Source organism: Rattus rattus, chromosome 5 (genome assembly GCF_011064425.1).
Source record: "Rattus rattus isolate New Zealand chromosome 5, Rrattus_CSIRO_v1, whole genome shotgun sequence".
Taxonomy (NCBI): domain Eukaryota; kingdom Metazoa; phylum Chordata; class Mammalia; order Rodentia; family Muridae; genus Rattus; species Rattus rattus.
The window spans coordinates 99,912,406-99,934,363 of NC_046158.1; the positions used below are offsets into that span (position 1 = coordinate 99,912,406).

At 43.7% G+C, this 21,958-nt stretch overlaps 1 protein-coding gene across 3 annotated transcripts in view; it reads right to left on the reverse strand.

Annotated features, from left to right (window-relative positions):
* Window positions 1-20,692, reverse strand: part of Frmd5 (FERM domain containing 5) — a 260,405-nt gene extending 239,713 nt beyond the window's left edge. The window contains exon 1 of one of the 3 annotated variants that reach the window (XM_032904080.1): window positions 20,389-20,692. In XM_032904080.1, coding sequence (XP_032759971.1) covers window positions 20,389-20,490 — 102 coding nt within the window. In that variant the 5' untranslated portion in view covers window positions 20,491-20,692. The remainder of the gene's footprint in view (window positions 1-20,388) is intronic. The other 2 variants (XM_032904079.1, XM_032904078.1) reach the window with 2 other exon arrangements.
* Window positions 20,693-21,958: the final 1,266 nt, after the last annotated feature.

The window sequence follows — 21,958 nt, forward strand, 5'->3', positions numbered from 1 at the left end:
CAAGTAGGCTATCTCTGCTGCTCCTAAAGGTATCTTGTATAATGTATCCGCATATGTATCCACTTGTATATTCTGTCATTTGATACATTATAATTACTTAATCGGTCTATTTCATATGTTTAATTTTTGTTAAAATGTTTTAATGAATGTGTTCCTGTAGAAATATTTGCCTTGGAGTAAGAGCCTAGGAGTGAGCTTGCCAGAGCTCTTAGGAAGCCTGCTGAGCTATTTAACCACTCTCCCACCCTAAGGCTCTCCTGAAACATTTCTCCTCCCAGTTCTTGATCAATATCATTTCAGAGTCACCAAGGTTACTGCTCCCTGTTGCTTTCTACTTGGAATCCAGCTCTTTGTCCCCTCCTGTGCTCACAGCAAGCACTGGCCACAGTGAATTCTCTAGAGAATTCACAGGTCTTGGCTGAACCACTGTCAGTTTTGCTGAACGGGATAAATGTAGTAACGTAATAAATCACGCATTTCTGGTTTGGGCACCACACTTGGGTTTGCCTTCTTCCCCTCACCCATCACCCCTGAAAGAAACAAATCACCTCTTATCTATCACATATCCCCCCCCCAAAGCCTTTGTCTTCCATCAGGAAAACAAAGTAGACCCCAGATTTCTCCTGACCTTAACTGAGGCTTAGCCTCAACTAAATGAGTCCTTTGGAACTAGTATTTCAAAAGGTACTTTGAGAACAAGCTCTTAAAAAAGAAGGGGAAAAAATCCCAAGGTTGGAGGTTGGAGTTACATAATTTCACTCATAGACTTACAAAAGAAACGTAGAGAGAGGAAACACAGAGAAAAGTGAAATTCCAGAGTGGGGGGCGGGGGAAAGGGTGGGAAAGAAACAGAAGTAGAGAACACAGAGAACTTGGGAAATACTCCATCATGGAGGCATGCTTCTCTTTCTCCGTAAATGACTGCGGAGCCAGGTTTCATATTTACTGAACAGTGTAGACTTCTGGGGACCCTAGTTTCATCAACTCATTAGAAAACGGGAGCTTCAATATGACACAGACAAAACACAGATTTTAGCTTCAAATGTGGTACCTATTTTTATGTAACTTCTGAGAATCTCAAATTCTGTAAAGTTATCTGAATATAATTTTAAATTGTGGTAAAATTATAATTACTTCCATGTTTGAATATTGTATTACTAAGACTCCTTTCAATATCATTAAAAAAAGTATTCACCTTATTTAAACATATCTAGACAAAGAATTATTGTCAACTTTGATATTTTTCAATTTTTAAAAATCTATTCAGAGGCAGAATATAATATTCAGCTTTTGAATACTGTCTTGTGTACTGAGCTTTAAGCCTCTTTGTTCTCAGAGATGAGATGATACCAGTACATAAACTAGGGAATTTTTCTCCAGTGCATTAAGATGCAGGTTCTACTACAACTGGGCTACATTTCCAGACTTCATTAATTTTAAACAGGGCCTCACAAAACCATAAGGAGGTCCTGAACTCTCAGCCAAGGCAGGTGCTGATCTTTTAATTCTCCCGCCTCAGCCTCTTATGAATCTGGGATTACAGGCATGCACCACCCTTTTCCACCCATCTGATTCTTAAATGTGACACGTTGTTTGTTTGTTGTTTAAGACATAGCTCAGGCTTACTTCAAACACACTATGTAGCCCAAGCTAGCCTCAAAACACAGCCTTCAGACCACTAGAACTCCAGCAGTGTGCCACCACGCCTGGATCTTTAATACCATATTTGAAGGTTTCCTATCAAACACAGATTTCCTTAGTACCCCCTTCCACCTATTTTGGTTTTGTTTGTTAGCTGTTTTGTTGTTGTTAAGTACCTGGTCAGTCACTTACACAGACTTTCCGTGGAAGCTGAAGAGACAGGTGACTCAGCAGATAAAAATGCTGACTGCTCTTCTGGGGAACTGTGTTCAATTCCCAGCACCCAGAGAATGACACACAGCCACTGCAACTTCAGGAGATCTGAAGACTGAGAGACAAATTACAATTGTGCCGTAACCAAGCCGGGGTGGTATTTTAGGGAAGCCGATCTATTTCCAGTCAAATCATCCATCAAACTTATCAATTCGCCCAGCTCACTGGTAATGAATCTCTCTGGTCTCCTGAGTATTTACATGGACTGTGGGCTTTGGGTTACTATTTCAAGGCTGCACTTAGAACTTGGAGTCTTGGTTTTTAGCTTCAGTACAATAACGAACACAAAGAATGCCTTCCGTAACGTATCTTTAGAACACAGATGCTTTTTTTTTTTTTTTTTTTTTTTTTTTTGCTTAAGCAAAGACATGATTTTCCCCTTGGATGTGAATGATTAAAGTCTATGTATGTGAAATTTGAATTCCAGGGCTCAGTGAACATAAGCAGTGGCTGGGCAGGCTGAAGACCCAGATTTAATCCCCAGAATCCACACGAAGTCGAGGACTGGCTCCACAGCGTTGTCCAATGGCCTCCAAACAAGCAGTACAGCAGGCCTTCCTCTGTATAATCAGAAATAAAACCTTCTGAAACTTTCAGGCGGCAACAATTAACTCATTGAGTAACTGACACAGGAGAGAGCTGCTGTGTCCTGAGAGAAAACAGTTCAGATTGCATTCAAACTTTTGACACAGTATCACTGTGTATCATTTCTATCCAGCTACACAATCTGTTTCTAAAATAAGGTGTATATCTCAAAATTGATTATAAGGCAAACAACGTCCCCCTCCCCCCATCTCTCCTACACTGCTTTCTGCTGACAGGGCAGAGATTAAACTAGGATAATTTCAGGAGGAAAACTTGTTAGGAAAAAAAGGACAAATCACAACTCAAAGACTGTTAAGAATTTAACAATAAGAAGAGAGGCTTGTAAGGTCCACCCCTAACTGAAGAGCTATTGAGGTCAATGGCCGCTGCAGGTATCGGGAGGAGGGGCACTTTTCTTGAGCGGTGTAGCCATTGGTAAGTTTCCTGTGCTTCAGGAAATAACAACCCAGCATCCATGATCACACAAGAACCCTAATCAAACTCAGTGGGTCACATGCACACAGGTGTGGCCAGAGAGAAGGCTCCGTGCTTGAGAGTTATTGATGACCCAGAGTTGGTTCCTAGAACCTGCATCTTGTGCATCTTGTGTCTCACAACCGCCTATAACTCCAGTTCCAGGAAAGCTATGCCTTCAGGCCCTGCTCATCAGGCTCCTGAGCGTGCACCCATGCAGGCACGTGTATGTACACAAGTAATGGTACATAAATCTTATTTTAAGGTGAAAGTAGGAGGTGGGTTTGCTGGGAAGAACACTGGGAAGGAGAAGAGTGAGGTGAATGGGGGTGAAAGCTATCAAGGGCATCACACGAGTGTATGAAATTATCAAAGAAATAAAAACATAAATAAAAAGAAAAAATTTTTAAAAGAATGAAATCATTACTGATAACACTTAAAAGTGCTATTTTAAATTTTTAAAAAGTTGCAAAATGCTACCCTGTCTGTCTGTCTGTCTGTCCGACCCTCCCCCCTCTCCTTCCCTCTGCCTTTATATTCATCCAACTCTGCAAAGTGGGAAGGTAGATATACCTATCATCTTTCTTATTTTAAGAAAAACCCACACAGAAAGGGCACCAAACTCTGACTCACTATCCTTCAAGGTGCCCCAGGTGGTATGACGCAAACCCAAGACTCAAGTTCAAGTTTTCTGGTTGCAACTGAGATGGTCTTCTCACTGCGTACTGTTGTATGAACCTACTAAAGCCCACCACAGGCAGCCCACGAAGCCCTCCCCTCAGTCTGAGCATGCACTCGCCATCATCAGCCCTCCAGCCAGCCTCAGAGTCATTGGTGCAGAGCTGAAAACCCCAGGAGAAGAAAGACTTCAAAACCACCTCCTTCTTACAAAAAAAAAAAAAACTTATTTCAACCATTATGATGACAGCTAATGAACTTAATTTTACCCTTTCTGCTCTGACAGGCCACTACCGGTGTTTGTCAAAACTGATCACAAAATATGTGTCTGTCTCCCCACAGCAAATCCCTGCTTGTTCCCTCCCCTGCTCCCATAATGCGTCCTCATTTATAACCTGTGACAGTTGTGCCACATTTCCTACTCATTACTTAAAAACCCAGCACCGTCATCTTGGAAGGGCTCTGCATTAGAAATCAGATTCCTAAGGAAACATACCCCTCACTTTTCAGAGCATGAAAGATGGTTTAGTTTCTATTGCCACCTTTTGCCGTCGAGGAAATTTTTAATATTTCTAATTATAACAGCCAATGGGCTCTCCTATCTCCTTCATTAATCAACTAAATAACGCTGAGTGTGACCACAAAATATCACACCCAGAGCACAGGGCATTATGAGTCAATTCCAGACACCAGGGCTGTGGGAACTGCAATGTCTCCTCTCCCTCCTTAGCCCCCCCCCCCAACTTCTCTCTCATGCTAGGGATCAAACCAGGGCTTTATGCATACAAGGCAAGCACTTAACACCTAGCTGCATCTGAGCCCCCAAAATTCAGATGGAAATGCCACATAGCAAAAATAGTCCAAAAGGATCTTGAAAATGAACAGTTAGGAGCTGGAGGGATGGCCCAGTGGTTGCTGCTCTACCAAGGACCTAAATCCAGTTCCCAGCACCCACATCAGACAAATCACAGCAGCTTCTAACTCCAGCTCCAGGATATCAGATGTCATCTTCTCATATCCACAAGTACCTCCACACATATGGCATTTATTCACAGAGACAACGTAAGTAAAAGTACATTTATTTAAAGAACAAAGTTAGGAAGCCAGGGAGATGGCCTGATGGTTAAAAGCACATCCTGCTCTTGCAAAGGACCCGAGTTTGGTTCGCAGCGTTCATGTCACACAAATCACAACTGCCTATAACTTCAGATCCAGAAGATCTGGTTTCCCATTCTGGACTCACAGGTACCTGCACTCACACATGCACATTCACATATAAGGACACACACACACACACACAAACACACACACACAAATTGGTCATTCAGTCAGTGAAAAAGAATTCTTTTCTAAGAAAAATAAAGTTAAACAGTTAGCAGATGTCCCAGCAATACCTAAGCATAGACTCCAAGAGATGCAAAAACCTATTTCCACATAAAAACTAGAACATACATGTTTATAGCATTATCCATAATACCAAAGAATGTAGAAATATTCCAGAAGTCTAACAACGTCCTGGATAAATAAAATGTGGTACATCCACACAGTGAAAAGTTAGAATAAAATGCTAAGCCAACAGTGGTGACGTGCCAAGCATGCCGGTACATGGTCATCATGCTAGCACTGAAGGAGGCTGAAGTTGAGGCCAGCCTTGGAAACATTACTAGAATCCCACCTCAAAAAAAAAATGTCTACATGAATAAACCTCAAAAGAATTATGCTTGCGCAGGCCCTCGACTCAGCCAATCTCTGATAATAAGAGAAAAACACACGCATACAAATGTAAACACACAAACACGTGCAGACAAGCCAAATGTAGGAAATTATGAAAGACTACATGTACTGCCATGTAATACCATGCCATTATACAAAAAAAAAAAAAAACCTGAAAAAGCAAATCTATAGGGACAGGAAGTACATTAGCATGTGGGGGGTGAGATTGACATCCAAAGCTGGCTTATCCTGTACACAAAGAACTTGTTAAACCACTTGCCTTAAATAATAACTTAATAACTTTATGGAACACAAAGTATTTCAAAAAATATGCTAAATGTGCAAAACAGACTCACACTGCATAACCACAATTATGATGCTGAGGAAAAGGTAAAACTGTAAGGGGACACATCCAATTCACGGTTACCGGATGCTGGAGGAGGAAGAATCAGACCTCACTGCAGCCCAGGAAACCACACAATCGCTACATATGGTACCTGCTCCATGTGTGCACGTGTCAGAATTCTGACAAGTATATACCTGGAAAGGGCACGCATTTTATTCTAAGTAAATATATATTTTCCTCCCCAACCCCCCCCCCAAAAAAAAAGCCTTAATTTTTTTTTCCAGGCAAGGTTTCTTTCATGTGTCACCCAGGATAGCCTGGCTCAAGTATCCTCCTGCCTCAGCTTCCTAAGTATCTGTCCATACCAGGTTAAAATGTAGACATTTTATTTTCACTGTAGAAGTGAGGGGGTGGGGGTGGGGAACAGCAGTAATTGGAAGCTGAGAGCCAAAGAATGACTGTAGGCTGAGGTCAAGGTGACACATGATTGGACATAGAGAGCGGGGCTGGGACAAAGTTTTTTTTAAGACAGAGGAGGAAGGGGGGAGGATCAAGATGGAGTCCTGGAGGAGGATGGTTCAGATTTAGGTGAACTAGATCGATTTTATCTTGTATAGGTGGGCAGTTATCAATTGGCAGTGAATTTGTGTGGATGAACTGTGGATTAAGAAATTAACATATAATTCTAATTGCTAAATTACAAGTTTCTGGAACTTTGATTTTACCAGGCTAAGGAGGACAGTGTATGAAAGAAATGGCTGAAAGGCAGTTGGAGCGTACAGATCTGGTTCTGTTGCCCGAGAGGAGTGAGAACACACAGGGCCCACAGAACAAGGTGTGTGTGTGTGTGTGTGTGTGTGTGTGTGTGTGTGTGTGTGTGTGCGTGCGTGCGCGCGCGAGTGTCAAGCATGGTAACTACCACCTAGGGAACCATGGAGAGGGTGGTTAAAAGGGAGACAGCCAGGAGTGGGCGGCTTGCGGATCTCGTGGTGAGCAGATCCAACTCTCAGGAAGTGATAGATAACATCTCTTTTTAATTTTGACCACAACAAATGACCACCTTTAAAGCAGTCCAGAATTCGTCCTCGCCGAGCTTTACGGCATCTGTGGAATGTCTCCCGTGTTTGTCACCAACGTGAGGAGACAGGCTGTCCTCAGTGTTAGAGCACTGGCCTGACAGACAGAGGGCCGTAGCTCCAACCCCTACTACTGCAAAACCAACCAACCAAGAAACCGCAGGAATGGGAGGACTGTAATATTGCCTGTGACAGCCAGAGGGGTGGCTCATGTTTGCAATCCCAAGACTAAGAAGGCTAAGGCAGGAGGAGCATATGAAGTCAAGGCCGATATGGGCGACCAGTGAATTCCAAGGTACCCTGCACTAGGATGAGAACCAACCAATGAAGGAAGTGAGGAAGGGGAGAATATTGCCTATGACACCATCACTGTAATAATATTTAGTCATAACTTTGAATCCTCTCCCTTGGGACTTAAAACTAAAGTTAGAAAACAATGTCCCTGTAAAATATAAACTAGTAAAAGTCAACAGAAACGTTAAGTTATCGGTTATTTTTAAGTCCATTAATTTAAAGGGCAAACTGTACTGACAAAACAAGTGCTAAGAATTTCCTAGTTAAACTAGACAAATCATACCCTGTCTAGACCTTTGTTACATTTTATTTATTATTTATTACTCTGCGTGTGCATTCAGGTGTGGTCGGTGGGGGGTGGTGGTAATGTATATGATACGCCATGTCATGTACGGAAGCCAGAGGGCAACTTTCTCTCCTTCAACCTTTACAATGGTTCCACCTTTTACGGGGATCGAATTCAGGTCCTCAGGTCTTTGAAGCATCCACTGAACCAGCACACCGGCCTGTCCAGATCTTTTGTTTGGTTTTGTTTTAAGAAAGAGAATTAGAAAAATTAACCTGTTTGGAATAAGTGATAAACATACCTCGTATCCAATTAATCTATCTGAATAGGAATTTTTATTGCACAGTGGAAAGGAAAGGGCTACAGACTTACAGTGTTCATCAATGTGCTCTTCAGGGGAGAGGGTCTGAAGTCTCAGAGCAAGAGTTTGCTAAACCACCCAGGGGAGGACTTGCAAGAACTTAACAACCTGGAAGACTATCCCTGGAAACCATTGGACTTCCTTTTTGTTTTTCCTAAAACAACCTTTTAATTTGTCCAACATCTTTGATCCTAAAATCATTGCCTACACACAACAGCAGGGGCCAGTAGCCATTCATCCAAAGATAACCAATGCAGAGTCTACAGGAATTTTAAAAAGAGCATTTAGGATTTTGACTAACACAAATCAACCCCTCAAAAGGTAATCTGCTTGGACAGTACATAGAATTATACTTTGCATTCTGCAAAACTCAAATCAGATCACAGACTGGGGAACCATCGCACACCTTTGGTCCCAGCACTCAGGAGGCTGAGGTGAGTGGATCTCTGAGTTCAAGGCCAGCCTGTTCTACAGAGTGAGTTCCAGGACAGCCAGCGCTACACAGAGAAGCCCTGTCTACACATACACGAATAACTACAGCTATACAGAACGGCCTTCACAGAGGAAAAGCAAGAGAAAAAGTGAGCTCTGAACAAGTCTCTTGTGAACTACAGAGTGTTCTGTCTCTAAGAGACAGAGGGATGTTCTGTCGAGCCTTCCTTTTGCAGCTGAGAGTCACGCAGCATCTCAGAGATCCAGCTGCCTGCCCAGGGTCTCAGCATCGCCCAAGGGTCACACATTTAAAACAGGTCTCAAGTTTTCAGGTGGAACTATTAAACTTCCTGCTTACTTCATCAGAGAGCCACAAGAACAAGTCTGAACTCACACAGACCTGAGTTCAAGTTCAACAGTAGACACAGGGTCATGTTGAAAATAAAAAGATCCTAGAAAATTCTACAGTTGACTCCTAAAACAGCCATAGCTGAAAGCTTTCAAATGTTTTTAGAATGAACCTCAGTTTGTCCCTTTATTCGGGACAGATTTCTACTCTTACTGTCTCAAGTTCCAGTGGACTAGAATGTAAACATAAAGACTTTTGTTTAATAATGAACTTCAAGGGCATATATCACCATATGTTATGTTCTGCCTTTTTATATATTAACCTACAACAGAGGGGGAGGGGCACACCATGATACCTGTGTGGAGGTTAAAAGGCAACTTTGGGGAGTTGTTCTCTCCTCTCATGCTAGTTCCAGGGATCAAAGTGAGGTCATCAGGTCTGAAGGCAAGCACCTTTACCCAGGGAATCATTTTTACCAGGCTTCCTGTTTTCTGATACTGCCTACCTCCAGCTAAAGAAGGCATAACCACACACATAGAACCTTGACACGGGCAAGGCAGACCTAAGCGGTATCTGAAATTAGAGATCAGCACACGAGGGTGCTGTGTAGTAGGCCGTGCATGAGGCTTAGTGTGACCAGGGCCTTGGGTTCTATCTCCGGCACCTAGGAAATGAGAAAGGTTATATTAAATGAGTGGCTGGACGTGCAAATTAGCATAAAGCAACAGGAATGCTAAGAAATGAGCAGAACATACAAAATACAATTGTGGTGACTGCAACTACAGCAGAGAGGCGGAGTTGTTGACCTAGCTTGCACAAAACCCTTGTCTAGACCTTAACATAAGGCAGGAGGAGGTGAGAAAATAGTTTTCCTGATTCTCTTGCAATTTTCTTTCAACCAGAAAGTATAGATAGATCATGTGTGATATATTATTAATAAAAACAGTCCATAATATTTTATAATGACATGCTGGGAGATCTAATTTGCAGCAAGATAGTATATCATTATATCCGTGCCTTAAAAATAATCAGACTGTCAAGCGTAGGCAATATTAAAATTAGAGTATGAGTAATGTCTTCTTTACCATAAGAGTTATTAGAAAACAGTTCTTAGGTGTGGCTTCTATAATGTGGCTATTTATTTAAACGAGGTTGTCTAAATCCCTCCATAGGTATCAAAAAGCAAGCAGGGGCTGGAGAGACGGTTCAGGAGTTGAGAGCACACGCTGTCTTGCAGAGGTTCTGCGTTCAGTTCCCAGCTCCCCCATGGCAGTGCACACCCATCAGTAATTCCAATTCCAGGGGTCCGGTGCCCTCTTCTAGATGCAGGCACCAGGCAAAACACTTGTATACATATTTTTCTTAAATCTTTTATTTAAAAAGGTAAACAGAGTGTGGTTTTTTCGGGCCCTCTCCACTTCTTGTAAAATCTGGCTGCAGTTCTGTGGAACCACTATGGTTCTGCAGTGACACCTAGCAAACCATTTTTTTTTTCAATATAGTTCACATATACCGGAATCTGAGGCAGAGCAAAATCTGAAGTTATCTCTCAGCAATCAAGCTCCTCTCGTGGGATAACTTCTGAATAACGACATCCCAAAGAGCTGGTGGGCTATACCGTTGCGTGGATTGTGCACCGTGAGACTGCGGGATCCCTGCTCTGTAAAAGACGCACGGCATCTTTGCCAGCCTATGGAGTCCTCCTCTAGAGGCAAACTCTGAAAGGAAGCAGCCAGGGTGGGTGCTTCCACTGCTAACTTATCCCTGGGAATACATGACATCCTTCAGTGAATTAATTCTGCTCTCTTATATTCTAATCAATGTCCTTATCTGCTTGGTTCATGTCTAGCAAAATATGAGTCTCAGGGGTACCTGCCTAGAGCACTGGAAACCCTCAGGGATTGCTGAAGACAGCTCTGCCACTTAGGTATCCTCAAGATGAGTTAGGGGCCCAGATTAGAGGCTTGGAAGTTAAATCAAATGGGGGGGGGCTCTACACCAGCCTAGCGGCAACAGACAACTATTGACTATGAAGTGCCAGACTGTGCCAGTTCTCAGTGTTTTGACTTACTCCCACAAGTTCAATGGAGGTAGCCAGACATCTGCATGTGTCCCAGGGCACGCTGTTTTGATGAAGCGCTATTAGTTTTTTCATGTCTTGGGCCTAAGGGCCTTAGCTAAAGTTTCTGGCTCCTATACTACTGCTTCACAGGAAACTCCCTTAGTCTTTCCAACAAAGAAGTGTTCCTACTGTCTGCTATCCCTCATCCATCAGACTTTAGGTGAGCCCTTTTTTTTTCCAGAGCAAAATAACCTATTAGCATTGGCAACCTGCCGAATACCGACTGCCCAAGTGCCAAGCACTGCTTTCTTGGAGGTTCCAATCTCTCCAAAGCTATGGCCTGGCAGAGTGTTTCAGGGCTAAAAGTGCACTCTGGGTAGGGCTGGCAACCCCAGGGTTGGCAGGAAGGGGTTCACTAGGGAATCTAGGGAAGCATGTCCTGATGATCTGGAAGCTATTTATGGTGGGCGCAGGTTTAGGGACAGAGATGCCCACATGAGCCTTTTAGGGCCTCACGCGTCACATTTCACAACTGCGACTGAACTGTGCTGTGTCTGTCTGTGCTGAGTCTGTCAGGAGTTTTCCTAAACATTGTCTGAAAACTGGAATTTGATCATTGACACTGATGCCCAAGAGAAAAGAATTCTGGGAAATAAAATTCATAGATAGTTGCTAAAGCTACAGGATTAAGATTGAAACACGCTAGCATCATTTTGTGAGGATTCTTAACGTGTGTTAGAATTAGAATTAGTCTTAGAATTGGCCTTCGTTTACCACCGGCTTTATGCGTTTATTTTTAGTTTTGACGGATTCCTCTCAGCTTGTCGAATATGATTGAAATTTTGCTGACAGTAATTCTCCTTCAGCAAGTATATTTCTGTTGTTTTCCTCAACTATACCAGAGTAACTGAGATAAACACAGTAAAAGAAAAACTAAAGACTTCACACTCTCAGCTTTCCTATCGGAAGCAGCTTCTTAACTCAGCCTGAAATGCCCTCTATCCATTTCCAAGTCCCGTTTTGGCTTTGGCAATCTTTCATAACCTACATCAAATTTTCTCTCTATTGACAACCATTTATTAACTTAGAGTCCCCCCACCCCATCTCCCATTTGCACTGTCACAGCATACCAGCTGCCTTAACCCCCAATACACAATGCTTATAGCTTCTAAGTAAATTCTTAAAATGCAAGGGCACTTACTATTCCTGTCTCCGTATGCTCTAAGCTATGGAGAAATACATGTTCGGAAAACAATACATAAATATGCGATGATCAGAGGCTGGAGAGATGGCTCAGTGCTTGAGAGCACTGCCTGCTCTTCTGAGAGACCCAGGTTTGATTCCTAGCATCATCCATACAATGGCTCACAACTCCAGTTATACAGGAACCTGGTGCCCTCTTCTGGCCTCATGACCACTACATACATATGGTGAACATACCCCTATCATAAAAATAAATAGGCAATGACCCATGAGACTGATAAATATAACAACAGGAACATTTAGGTACCACAAACAGATCTTCACAATCCCTGAAGATGGCTCTGCGTGTGTAAACAAAGTAAGAGAGCAAGGTCATTCCTAAAATACAAATTAGGGGGTTGGGGATTTGGCTCAGCGGTAGGGCGCTGCCTAGCAAGCGCAAGGCCCTGTTCGTCCCCAGCTCCAAAAAAAAAAAAAAAAAAAAAAAAAAAAATAGAAGTGTGAGGCTCGATCTCTGCCTCTTCTCTTACTCTCCATCTCCAGCAAACGAGACTTGCTAGTCTTCCTTACAAAGGTCTCTCCAATCAGGCAGGGGCTCTCAAACCTAGGCAGCATGAGAACCACCTGGAAACCTTGTTCTAAAGGACTGTGGAGGTGGAAAGATGGCTCAGTTGGTCAAGTGCCTTCTAGGCATGAAAACCAGAGCTTGATCCGTGCGACCCCTCTAACAACAACAACAACAACAACAACAACAACAACAGATTCTGGCACGGGGGCACACGCTTGTCATCTCTGCAGTGGAAAAGACAGGCGGAGATCCCTGGCTTGGCATACTTGGTGTGTTACAGGCCAGTGAGAGACGGCCTCAAAAGGGCAGACAGTACCTGAAGAGCATCATCAGAGGCTGTTCCCTTGGCTTCCACATGCCTGTGCACACATGTATGCACACCAACACATTTGAGCGTACATATATTATCCTCTCTCTCTCTCTCTCTCTCTCTCTCTCTCTCTCTCTCTCTCTCTCTCTCTCTCTCTCTCTCGCTCCCTCTCTATCTGAGTTTGAGACCAGCCTGGTCTACAGAGCAATTTCCAAAACAGCCAGGGTTACCCAAAGGAACCCTGTCTTGGGGGGAAAAAACAAGCAGAAAGATAGAAGGAAGGCAGGGAGGAAAAGAGGGAGGGAGGGAGGGAGGGAGAGAGAAAACCAGTGTCTTTATCCATTCTTTACCCCATTTCCCATGCTTTTGACAGGGTTCAGTTTCTACAAAAGGAATAGGAGCTATGGGTTATAAAACAGGAAGCTGCTTTGAATGATGCATGAAACAGCTAAATCTGTTCTGCTCTTGAATGAGTTCCCTTAGTGGGCAAGAGTTTCTGAGGCTTTCAGATGATCACTAATACTCAAGAGTGAGTCTTACAACTCTTCTGGACTGGTCCTGAGCGCTTCTCAGTACAAACCAGCAGATGAGGTCATGGTCATGCAAGTGGTCAGAAAGGGGGTGGCAGCTACAATCATTGTCAAAGGGGCGTTTTCTGTCGATGAGTGAATGGAACTATTGTACACAAACTCAATGGATGCCAAGCATGTGGCCCAATTATTTTGCCTGTATGAGCATGGCACGAAAGGCTCTCCTTAGAGAACTTGATTCACACGTTTGTGATTTGTCTTGTATCCAAAGGCAAAAGCCAAGAGATTTTCAACCTAGGAGTCTCCACCAAGTTCCTGGCTTTTAAACCTAAAGCATAAGTAAGCTAGAAAGATCTAAACATCATCTATAGAAAGAAAAGGCCATTTCGGCTGGTAAAAGATAAACACAAGTTTACACTGGTCAGAATACTCACAGCAGTGAGGGTCAAGTGAGGGAAGAAGTCTGTGATTCACATCTAGGGATCAGACTCAGAAAAACTGGAGTTCACTAGCTCAGCAGGCAAATGCTTGCCATGCAAGCACCAGGCCCTGAGTCTGAATTCTAGCACCCACATAAAAGGCTAGTATGTGCCTGGAGAGGCAGAGACGGTCTTCCCAGAGCTCACTGTCCAATCAATCTAGACAAATTGGTGAGCTCCAGGTCCAAAGAGTGATCCTATGTCAAAAAGTAAAGTGGAACACTTAAGGAATCTAAGTTCAATCTAAGCACTCCGAATGCACATGCAAGGATACACACAGAGTGGATGGTGTGGGTGGGGGGTGTGGGGGGTGGGGCTGGAGAAGTATGTACTCTTAGATTCTATTTACCTTAGTCCATCTTTGACTCTCCCTATATTTAAGGTAATTATATTGCTCACCAATGTCCCAGAGTTTTAATGGAACAGAAGACCTGTTTCAATGCCAGAATGGGCATATGACGGGGTATTTTTACATTTGGGGGTACACTAACCAAGAAACGTGGGAGTGAATGGTTTAGAACAGTTCAAATTGCTCAACTGCATAAAAGTCAAAACAAAGATGATGGAACATAATGGGTCAAACCCAGAAAACCAGAGGGACGACGACTGTTCCAGGTCACCGGGCTGGTCATCACTACCGTTCTCTGAGCGCCACACATGAGCAAGTTGCGCGGTGCTGCCTATCCTCTTCAAGTCCCCCTGTGTTGTATGAGCCCCGGCAGGGCTCACCTAAGGGAAGAGTGGCCCACGGGCAGCTGCTCCATGAAGCAGGGTCAGCTAGTTCAGACAGCATGTTATAGACCAAGCCGTCTGTCAAAGATGAATTCACCTTGAAATAACCCTCACTAGAGACAGCTGGGCAGTATGGTTCCCTTGGAGGTCTACCTCCTACTCTTAGTACTGATGTTGGGGGTCGTAGTCCAAAAGCTTTATGCAGCTACAAAGGATACTACATTCAAAATGCTAATCCTGGCAGGCCACCAAGGTTCCATGAAGTGCCTATGGTATTCATTTGGCATCGGCTCTTTATATATTGGATGGGGAAAAACAATGGTGAAAACAAGAACTGAAGGATAAGAGGAAAAGGTGCATACAGGGCTCCGTGAACTCAACAAAGAACAACTGTGGTTATCAGAGATGTCGAAGATCACACGGGGATCACATTTACCTGCTTCTCCTTCTCCCCCGGGACGGGTCCTTCAGGGAAAATGGGTTTGGGAGAGATGGATTAAGATGAAAAGAGTTATAGAGTTACAAGATGTTTATTGTTTTCGGCTACATGGCATTTTGGGGTGTTACCAGTACAGCCATACACCACAAATCAAAACCGATATTTTGATTTTCATTTTCTGTTTTGAACTTTATAGGCCTTAAGCTAGGCGCTATAAATTTTGGGCTCATAACTTACAGCTCACTCTCACACCGTCCTTTATAAGTTCTCAAGTATGTTTTGCCATCAAAATCTTTTTTATTATTTCGGTACAGCAATTATTACCAAAAATGTCTTGCTTCTGGTATGGCATTAATTATGTCGAACCCGTGCATAAGCCACTGTAAATCTATAACAAAAATGTCTGTCTGCCAGGTGTGGTGGCCGCTCACCTGTAATCCCAGCACTCGGGAGGCAGAGGCAGGCAGATCTCTAGGAATTCAAGGTCAGCCTGGTCTACATAGTGAGTTCCAGAACAGTCAAAGCTACATAATAGACAGTCTATCTCAAACAAACAAACAAACAAACAGCCCATTTTTAACATCTGATGCTATGATAAGTGGGTCTCCCAGTAATGAAGTAAACTCAACATGTCATGTTCTCCTACTACACGGTTTGCTGAATCGCCTCATCTAGCACATTCACGCCAAGCGTTTAATAGAATGCAAATTCGTACAAATACCTGTAAGTCAAATCTGTTGTGGTGAATATTTTTGGACCCCCTGAATGCCACTGACACCCCATAATCAGAAAGAAGAATGAGGAGACAATCATGTATCCAGAATTGACTTTCTGTGCCAAGAAGATGTATTTTATAAAATATCTAATTAGCTTTATACAATATTTAATAGAGAAGTCAAGGAGCAATACAAGTGCTTTTAGGATTCTGGGAGGCTAATTTTGTAGTTATCTTAATTTCATGAGCTGGAGACTAACGGGCTTTTATTGTAACAGAGATCCTGAGACAGCATAATTACCTGTTCACTAATTTTTTTTTAGAAAAAAATCAATATTCATGAAAATACAACAGCTTTGTGTTTTCTCTGTGAATAAAATTATCTTAATTTTCTACCAACCTTCCTTCTGCATTAATGAAACCAAGGGACCAACTCACAAAAGAGGAAACTGAAATTCTTAGAAAAGGCAAACCATAGTCCGGGAAGAGACCTCCTTCCAAAACCGAAGACCCAGGGAAGACAGAGGAAGAGAAATGAGAACTCACGGACGTGGCTTTATTAATGGGCCGGGGGCTGTCAGAGGACAGCTTGTCGAAGTTTGATTTCTCCTCCTACTGTGTGGATACCCGGAATCCGCAGGCTCGGCAGCAAGCACCTTTACCTGCTGAGCCACCTCAACAGCCCGAGTTGTTACGTTTTAAAGAAAGGCTCTAATAAAAAGTTAAACCATCTCAGGAGGGAATTTTACAACTTCATTGAGACTAATTAGAAATCATGTAAGCCGATTTGTGATTTAATCTGACTTATTTCCCTTTAAAAAAGAAAAAAAAAAAAAACTAAGATGTTTTCCCAGTTCTACTTTGTGGTTAAATTTCCCTCAATTTTTTTTTCAGTATTTCCAAGTCATTTTCCTTTTGCTATGAAATTAGCATTATATTTCCATTATATAGATGAGATTATAGGGAGTCGGAATAGGGAGTAAGCAAGATTAAGAATGAGAAGACATGGGGTTGGGGATTTAGCTCAGTGGTAGAGCGCTTGCCTAGCAAGCGCAAGGCCCTGGGTTTGGTCCCCAGCTCCGAAAAAAAGAAAAAAAGAAAAAAAAGAGAAGAAGAATGAGAAGACATGGGTTTAAACACAGTAAAGCCACCTACTAACAGTAAGTAAATTCCCTTGACCTCTGGGACCCGCCTGTTCATCTATAAAACAGAAGCAATACTATCCACCTCTTTCCTGGGAGGTACAAACAATGTGTCTAACAGAATGCTTAGTGCATAATTAGCCATTCAGCACAGGGCCCACCCACCAATCCACCAAGACACTTCCTCATTTAGTACAATGGATATATAATCAATCCATAATGCCATTGTGAGGGAAATGAGTTACAGTGAACACAGAGGTCCCTGGCAAGCCCAGGACTTCACTCGTGTGTTCTCTTGCTCCCTCACTCCTCATCTCAAAATGACTAGCTGAGCCATAATCAAATCCAAACACTGTCCCCTTGGAAGAACTGCCTTTGCACACGCAGCTTATTTATAACACTAAGGGAACAATCTGCTTAACCTGACTGCTTAATCTGTGATTTAAATATGTCTAAAACCTAACTCTTTTCTACAGTGGCTTTATATTCCAGTTATCACCCCCACACACACACAAATATTATAATACCTCTCTTGAAAATACTTACTTGTCCAAAAGATATTGCTACTAGAATGTTGGCAATATATGCTTAATAATTCACAAATTATTAATACATAATGCATTAACATAATACATATGCATGTCTAGACATCTGAATTATCCCAGTAAGGTTAACTTCAAAATTACTAGTTAGTCTTTTTATTTTTCGCTTTTTCTATTTTCTCCCAAATAAAAAGTCAAGTAGAAAATGAATACGGATTTGCATAGATAAAAACAGAAGACTGAGAAATATGGATCAGATCCGAATGTATGAGGCAATGACCTTCAAAACTGGCTATTAGCACCGTTCTTCACAGGGGAGCAATTACACTACAATCCTCCTATGTCTACTTTCATTTCTCCTGATCTACGGATGCATTTCCATATCAGAAAGGATAAAAGAGCAGGCTGGTGATTGGGAGAACCTTCTTTGCAAAGATAGAAGGCATTCCGGTTACCTTAATAATTACATCCTAAAGGCCAGCTCACCATAACTGCATTATGAAATGCCGCCAAACCAATACCTTGACAGAAGTGCCATATGACTGAAATTTACCAAACATGGCTTTCATTACACCAACCAATGATACATTTCTAATTCTGTATTGCACTACATGGGCTCTGGTTATTCCAAAAGCCGTAAAAGTATTTCTAAAATAGAAATGTACTAAATGAAAGTATAACACTTTAAGAAAAAAGGAGTTCAAGTCATCACCAAAAGATTTAATATACAGTATTGCCATTCTTAAATTATAAAGAGTAATGTTTAGCTAAATAGGGAGCCCAGTCCTTCCTCCCATATTAAAAACTGTACCGAGTGTTTAACAAGCAAGCACATGTGGGCACACACACAACACACAGTAGAAATATAAAAAGGAAAAGTTGCTAAGAAAAGCTCAATCTGTAAATGCTTTGTTTAAAAAATTGCATATTAAAAAATATTAGAATCATATACTCTCTTTTTCAAACCTTTTCTCACATGGGTAAAAACAAAAGCAAAACAACATTCAAAATAGTAACGTTTAAAAAAGGTAAATATGCTACAACTCCTCTGTTTTAGAGACTGCACCAAAAATCGCCATGTATAATGGTTAAGACATCTAGACAGTGCATGGGAGCCATGATTAATTCTTAAAACATTAAATTATGAGTGCAACCAAAAATAAACACAAACACAGTAGAACATAGTAAATATTACTCTAATAAGGCCAACTTAACTTTAAAACATTCTTTTTTTTCTCAATGACAATAAAAACCATGGCCAATTACAGTATTAATCAACCTCACCTGTTCAAAGAAGAATAAAAAGTTGCCTTTCCTGAGACCTAAAAACCACAAGGTTATCAAAGGTTTTAGAGGAGAGGTGTTACATTTGTACTCTATACCTTGGCAAAAGTTAATGATCTACTAAGAAATTTTATGTCACTATATACTACAAAAGTATTCTTAAGACTTATGAAGCCTAAACCTCACACTGCCCTCGGCAGGCTATTTTACACATTTGTTAAATTTTTAAGCCAAGGGATAAAGACTTTTAAAGCTCTTGACAATGTACTCAGACTGCGAAGGTGTCAGTTTTATGCTTTCTCCTCCTCCAGTAAAACAAAACGGGAGGGGGGGGGAGGCAGCTGTACATAGAAACAGTGACACCATAGAAACAAAAAGTAGCAAGCCACTATGGAGTTGGGAACTAATACATACCATCTCTTCATCGTCGTTAACTACAGGAACCCTTTCATTTCATGCCTCGCATTTTTTATGGGCATTTAATCTGTATTAAGTAGACTTCAAAAAGGAGTCTGTGCTCAATCTTTAGTCTCCTGGATCTTTGGCAGCAGCCAGCACTTAAGCCCAGGGCTTGGGGGCGGGGGAGGGTATTGGGAAGGAGGCTGAACTGAGCACAGTCAGCATTAAACATCTACTCTCTACCCAGGGTCTTTCTCACATGTCTTTTTTTTTTTTTTTTTAATGGTATTATGCTCTGTCAGCAAGATGATAGATAGATAGATAGATAGATAGATAGATAGATAGATAGATAGATAGATAGATAGATATAGATGGATAGATAGACAGACAGACAGGCAGAAGATAGATAGGGCACCTGAGGGTAAGATCTAGGCAGGCTTTTCCCCCCCACATCTGTGCTTAGAAGCCTCCTCCAGGTTCTTGCAGGAAATGAAAGGGATCAGGCGAGACCCTTCTGGGTCCAACTCAATTTTTCTTCTCCACAAAGAGCAGTTTTTTGGCAGTGAGCGCAGGGTCCTCTGGTTGAAGAACTAAACCTGAGAGCATTGTCGGTGTTTTCAATCTCTGACTTTATAAAGGACAGACTGCATTCCTGGGGAAAACCATATATGACTCCTGACGCGCCACACAGCAGTAGTGAAGGGACACAAGCAAGGGGTTGTAAAAACCAGGTTCTGAAAGAAATGCTGTACGGCATTATTGCATTGTTGGCTTTTCCCTAAGTCCCCAATTCTTTCCAGCCACTGCTAACCTCCAAATCGTTGGGACTTGTTGCTAAATCTTTGCCTCACGCCCCCCACCCCCAGAAATAACCAACACGCTGAGATTTGGGGATCAAAAGACAAGGAAGAGAGCTAGATCCTCAAAGCACGGAAGGTTGGGAGCCTTCAATAGGCCACTCTGCATGGGCTGCGCGTTCCGTCTGACTCACAAACGCTCGGGAGAAATTATGACATAAACCTTTATCCTTCCAACCAGGGAGATAAAGGCTGGCTGGCGGGGCTGGCGGGCCTGGCGGGGCCCGGGGAGCCTCAGCCTGTACCCCTCGACGGGGCGGCCGGGGCAGGCTTCTCCCGCCCTACACGCCTAGCTCTGGCTACCCGCCCAAGGTTCTGCCTATCCGCCGGCTGGAGAAGCCGAGACCCGGGGTCCCCGCCCGAGAGGGCGCAGAGCAGGAGTTGCGGGTGCCGGACGCGACTCACCCCGCAGGGGCGCACGGCGCGTGGTACCAGCCCCCGGCTGAGCTCGGGCTGGGATGCCGCGCGCCGGGCTGTGCGGCTGCGGGGCGGACAAAGCGCCGCGCCGGGGTTAGAGCTGGAGCGACCCCGGGCGGCGGCCCCCCGCCAACTTAGCCGAGTCTGGGGAGCCGGATCCCGCGAGCGAGCGGGCGGGCGGGCGGGCGACGCGGCGCTGACCTGGATGGTGCAGGTGTACTCGCTGTCGTCCAGCAGCCGCACGGTGCAGCTGTACTCTCGCTCCAGACTCCTGCTGCTGCCGCTCATCAACCTGCTCAGCATCTTCCCGCCCGCTCGCCCGTCCTCGGGAGCGACGCGGCGGCGCTGCGGACTCCGGACCCGTCGCCCCTCAGCGCGGCAGCTCCGCGCCGGCCCTTAGCACCTGCACCATCACCCTGGCCGGATCGCCACCGCTGCCTCCTCCCGCCCCACTCTTCTTCCTTCCACAGAGCCACCACCGCCTCCCCCCAAAACCCCAAGCAAGCTGGGTTCTCTCCCGGGCGCCCCACTGCCCGTGCCCAGCTCATGGGGCGGGGCCTAGGTAGGGGGCCAATGGAGGTCAGCGCGGCGGAACCGATTAGCAGGAGGAAGAGCCAATCAGGATAAGGAACGGGGATGATGAACGGGCGGAGGAAGCAATCATCACAAAACAGCAGTACTGAGCCCCAGTCGGGCCAGCCCCTTAGCGCCCCAAGCCCTCGCTCGCTCCTTTCGCGGGCGGTGGTTGGTATGGATGCTGTTTGTCCTGGGCCGGGCCATGTGTGGACACTTCACAAGATCGGTGTCTACAACCTGGAATAACATTTGAGCTGTTTCAGGAGTCAAGTCCTGCACCCTGCAAACACCCGGTTCCTGCCCTCTTGGAATCCGAAGCGTGGAGGTGACACCTGCAGAAAACAAGTCACCCACGATACCCGACCTGGCGGCTGCCCCCACCTGTGCGCTGCCCTAAGTCCGCTCCATGGGCCCCTGTGCCTCGAGCACCCTTATTTTGGTGAACATCTGTTTTACAATAGCTATTTACTCTGGTGCAACCACAGAAGCTTGTAAGCGCCCGCGTTTAGCGCTCAGGAAACCCTACGCTCTAACCCTCCTTTTATTTTCAGAAGACAAAAGGAGGCTGAGGTGTGCTGCTTAGCTGGGCAAGGAACAGGAAGTGGTGGACCTTTCATTGTACTTTTAGTAAGAATTATTCCACCTTCAGACTTCTGCAACAAAACACAATAGGTCAGGAGCTGTATAGCACAAAGAAGGGGAGGGTGCCTCCTTTCCTTTGTGTCCTCCCCATTTGCAGACTTAAAATTCCTTTCCAGAACTTCACTAAGAGACAGCCACCTTCAAAGATTTTATTATTAATAATATCAGTGTGTGCACATGCGTGGAATATGAACGTTCAGGTGCCCCGCACGAGTGTGAAGGTCAGATGACAACTTTGTGTGGAATCTGTTCTCTCCTGCCACCTTTATGTGGGCTTCAGTGATCAAAGTCGTGTGGCCAGACTTGCCTGGCAAGCACTTTTACCCACTAAGCTATCCCACTGGCTCTACCTTCAAAGATTACAATGAAAGGAAATGTTAAAAAGGAATTAGGTTGGAATAGGGGTGTAACTCAGTGGTAGGGCCCTTTCCTAGCAGGTGACAAGATCCAGCACTGAAACAATGTCAAAGCAAAACATTAGTGCTGTGAGAAATATATTCATTAAAATAATGAATTGTTAATTTCTTATTACATGTATGTTCTTAGTATATCA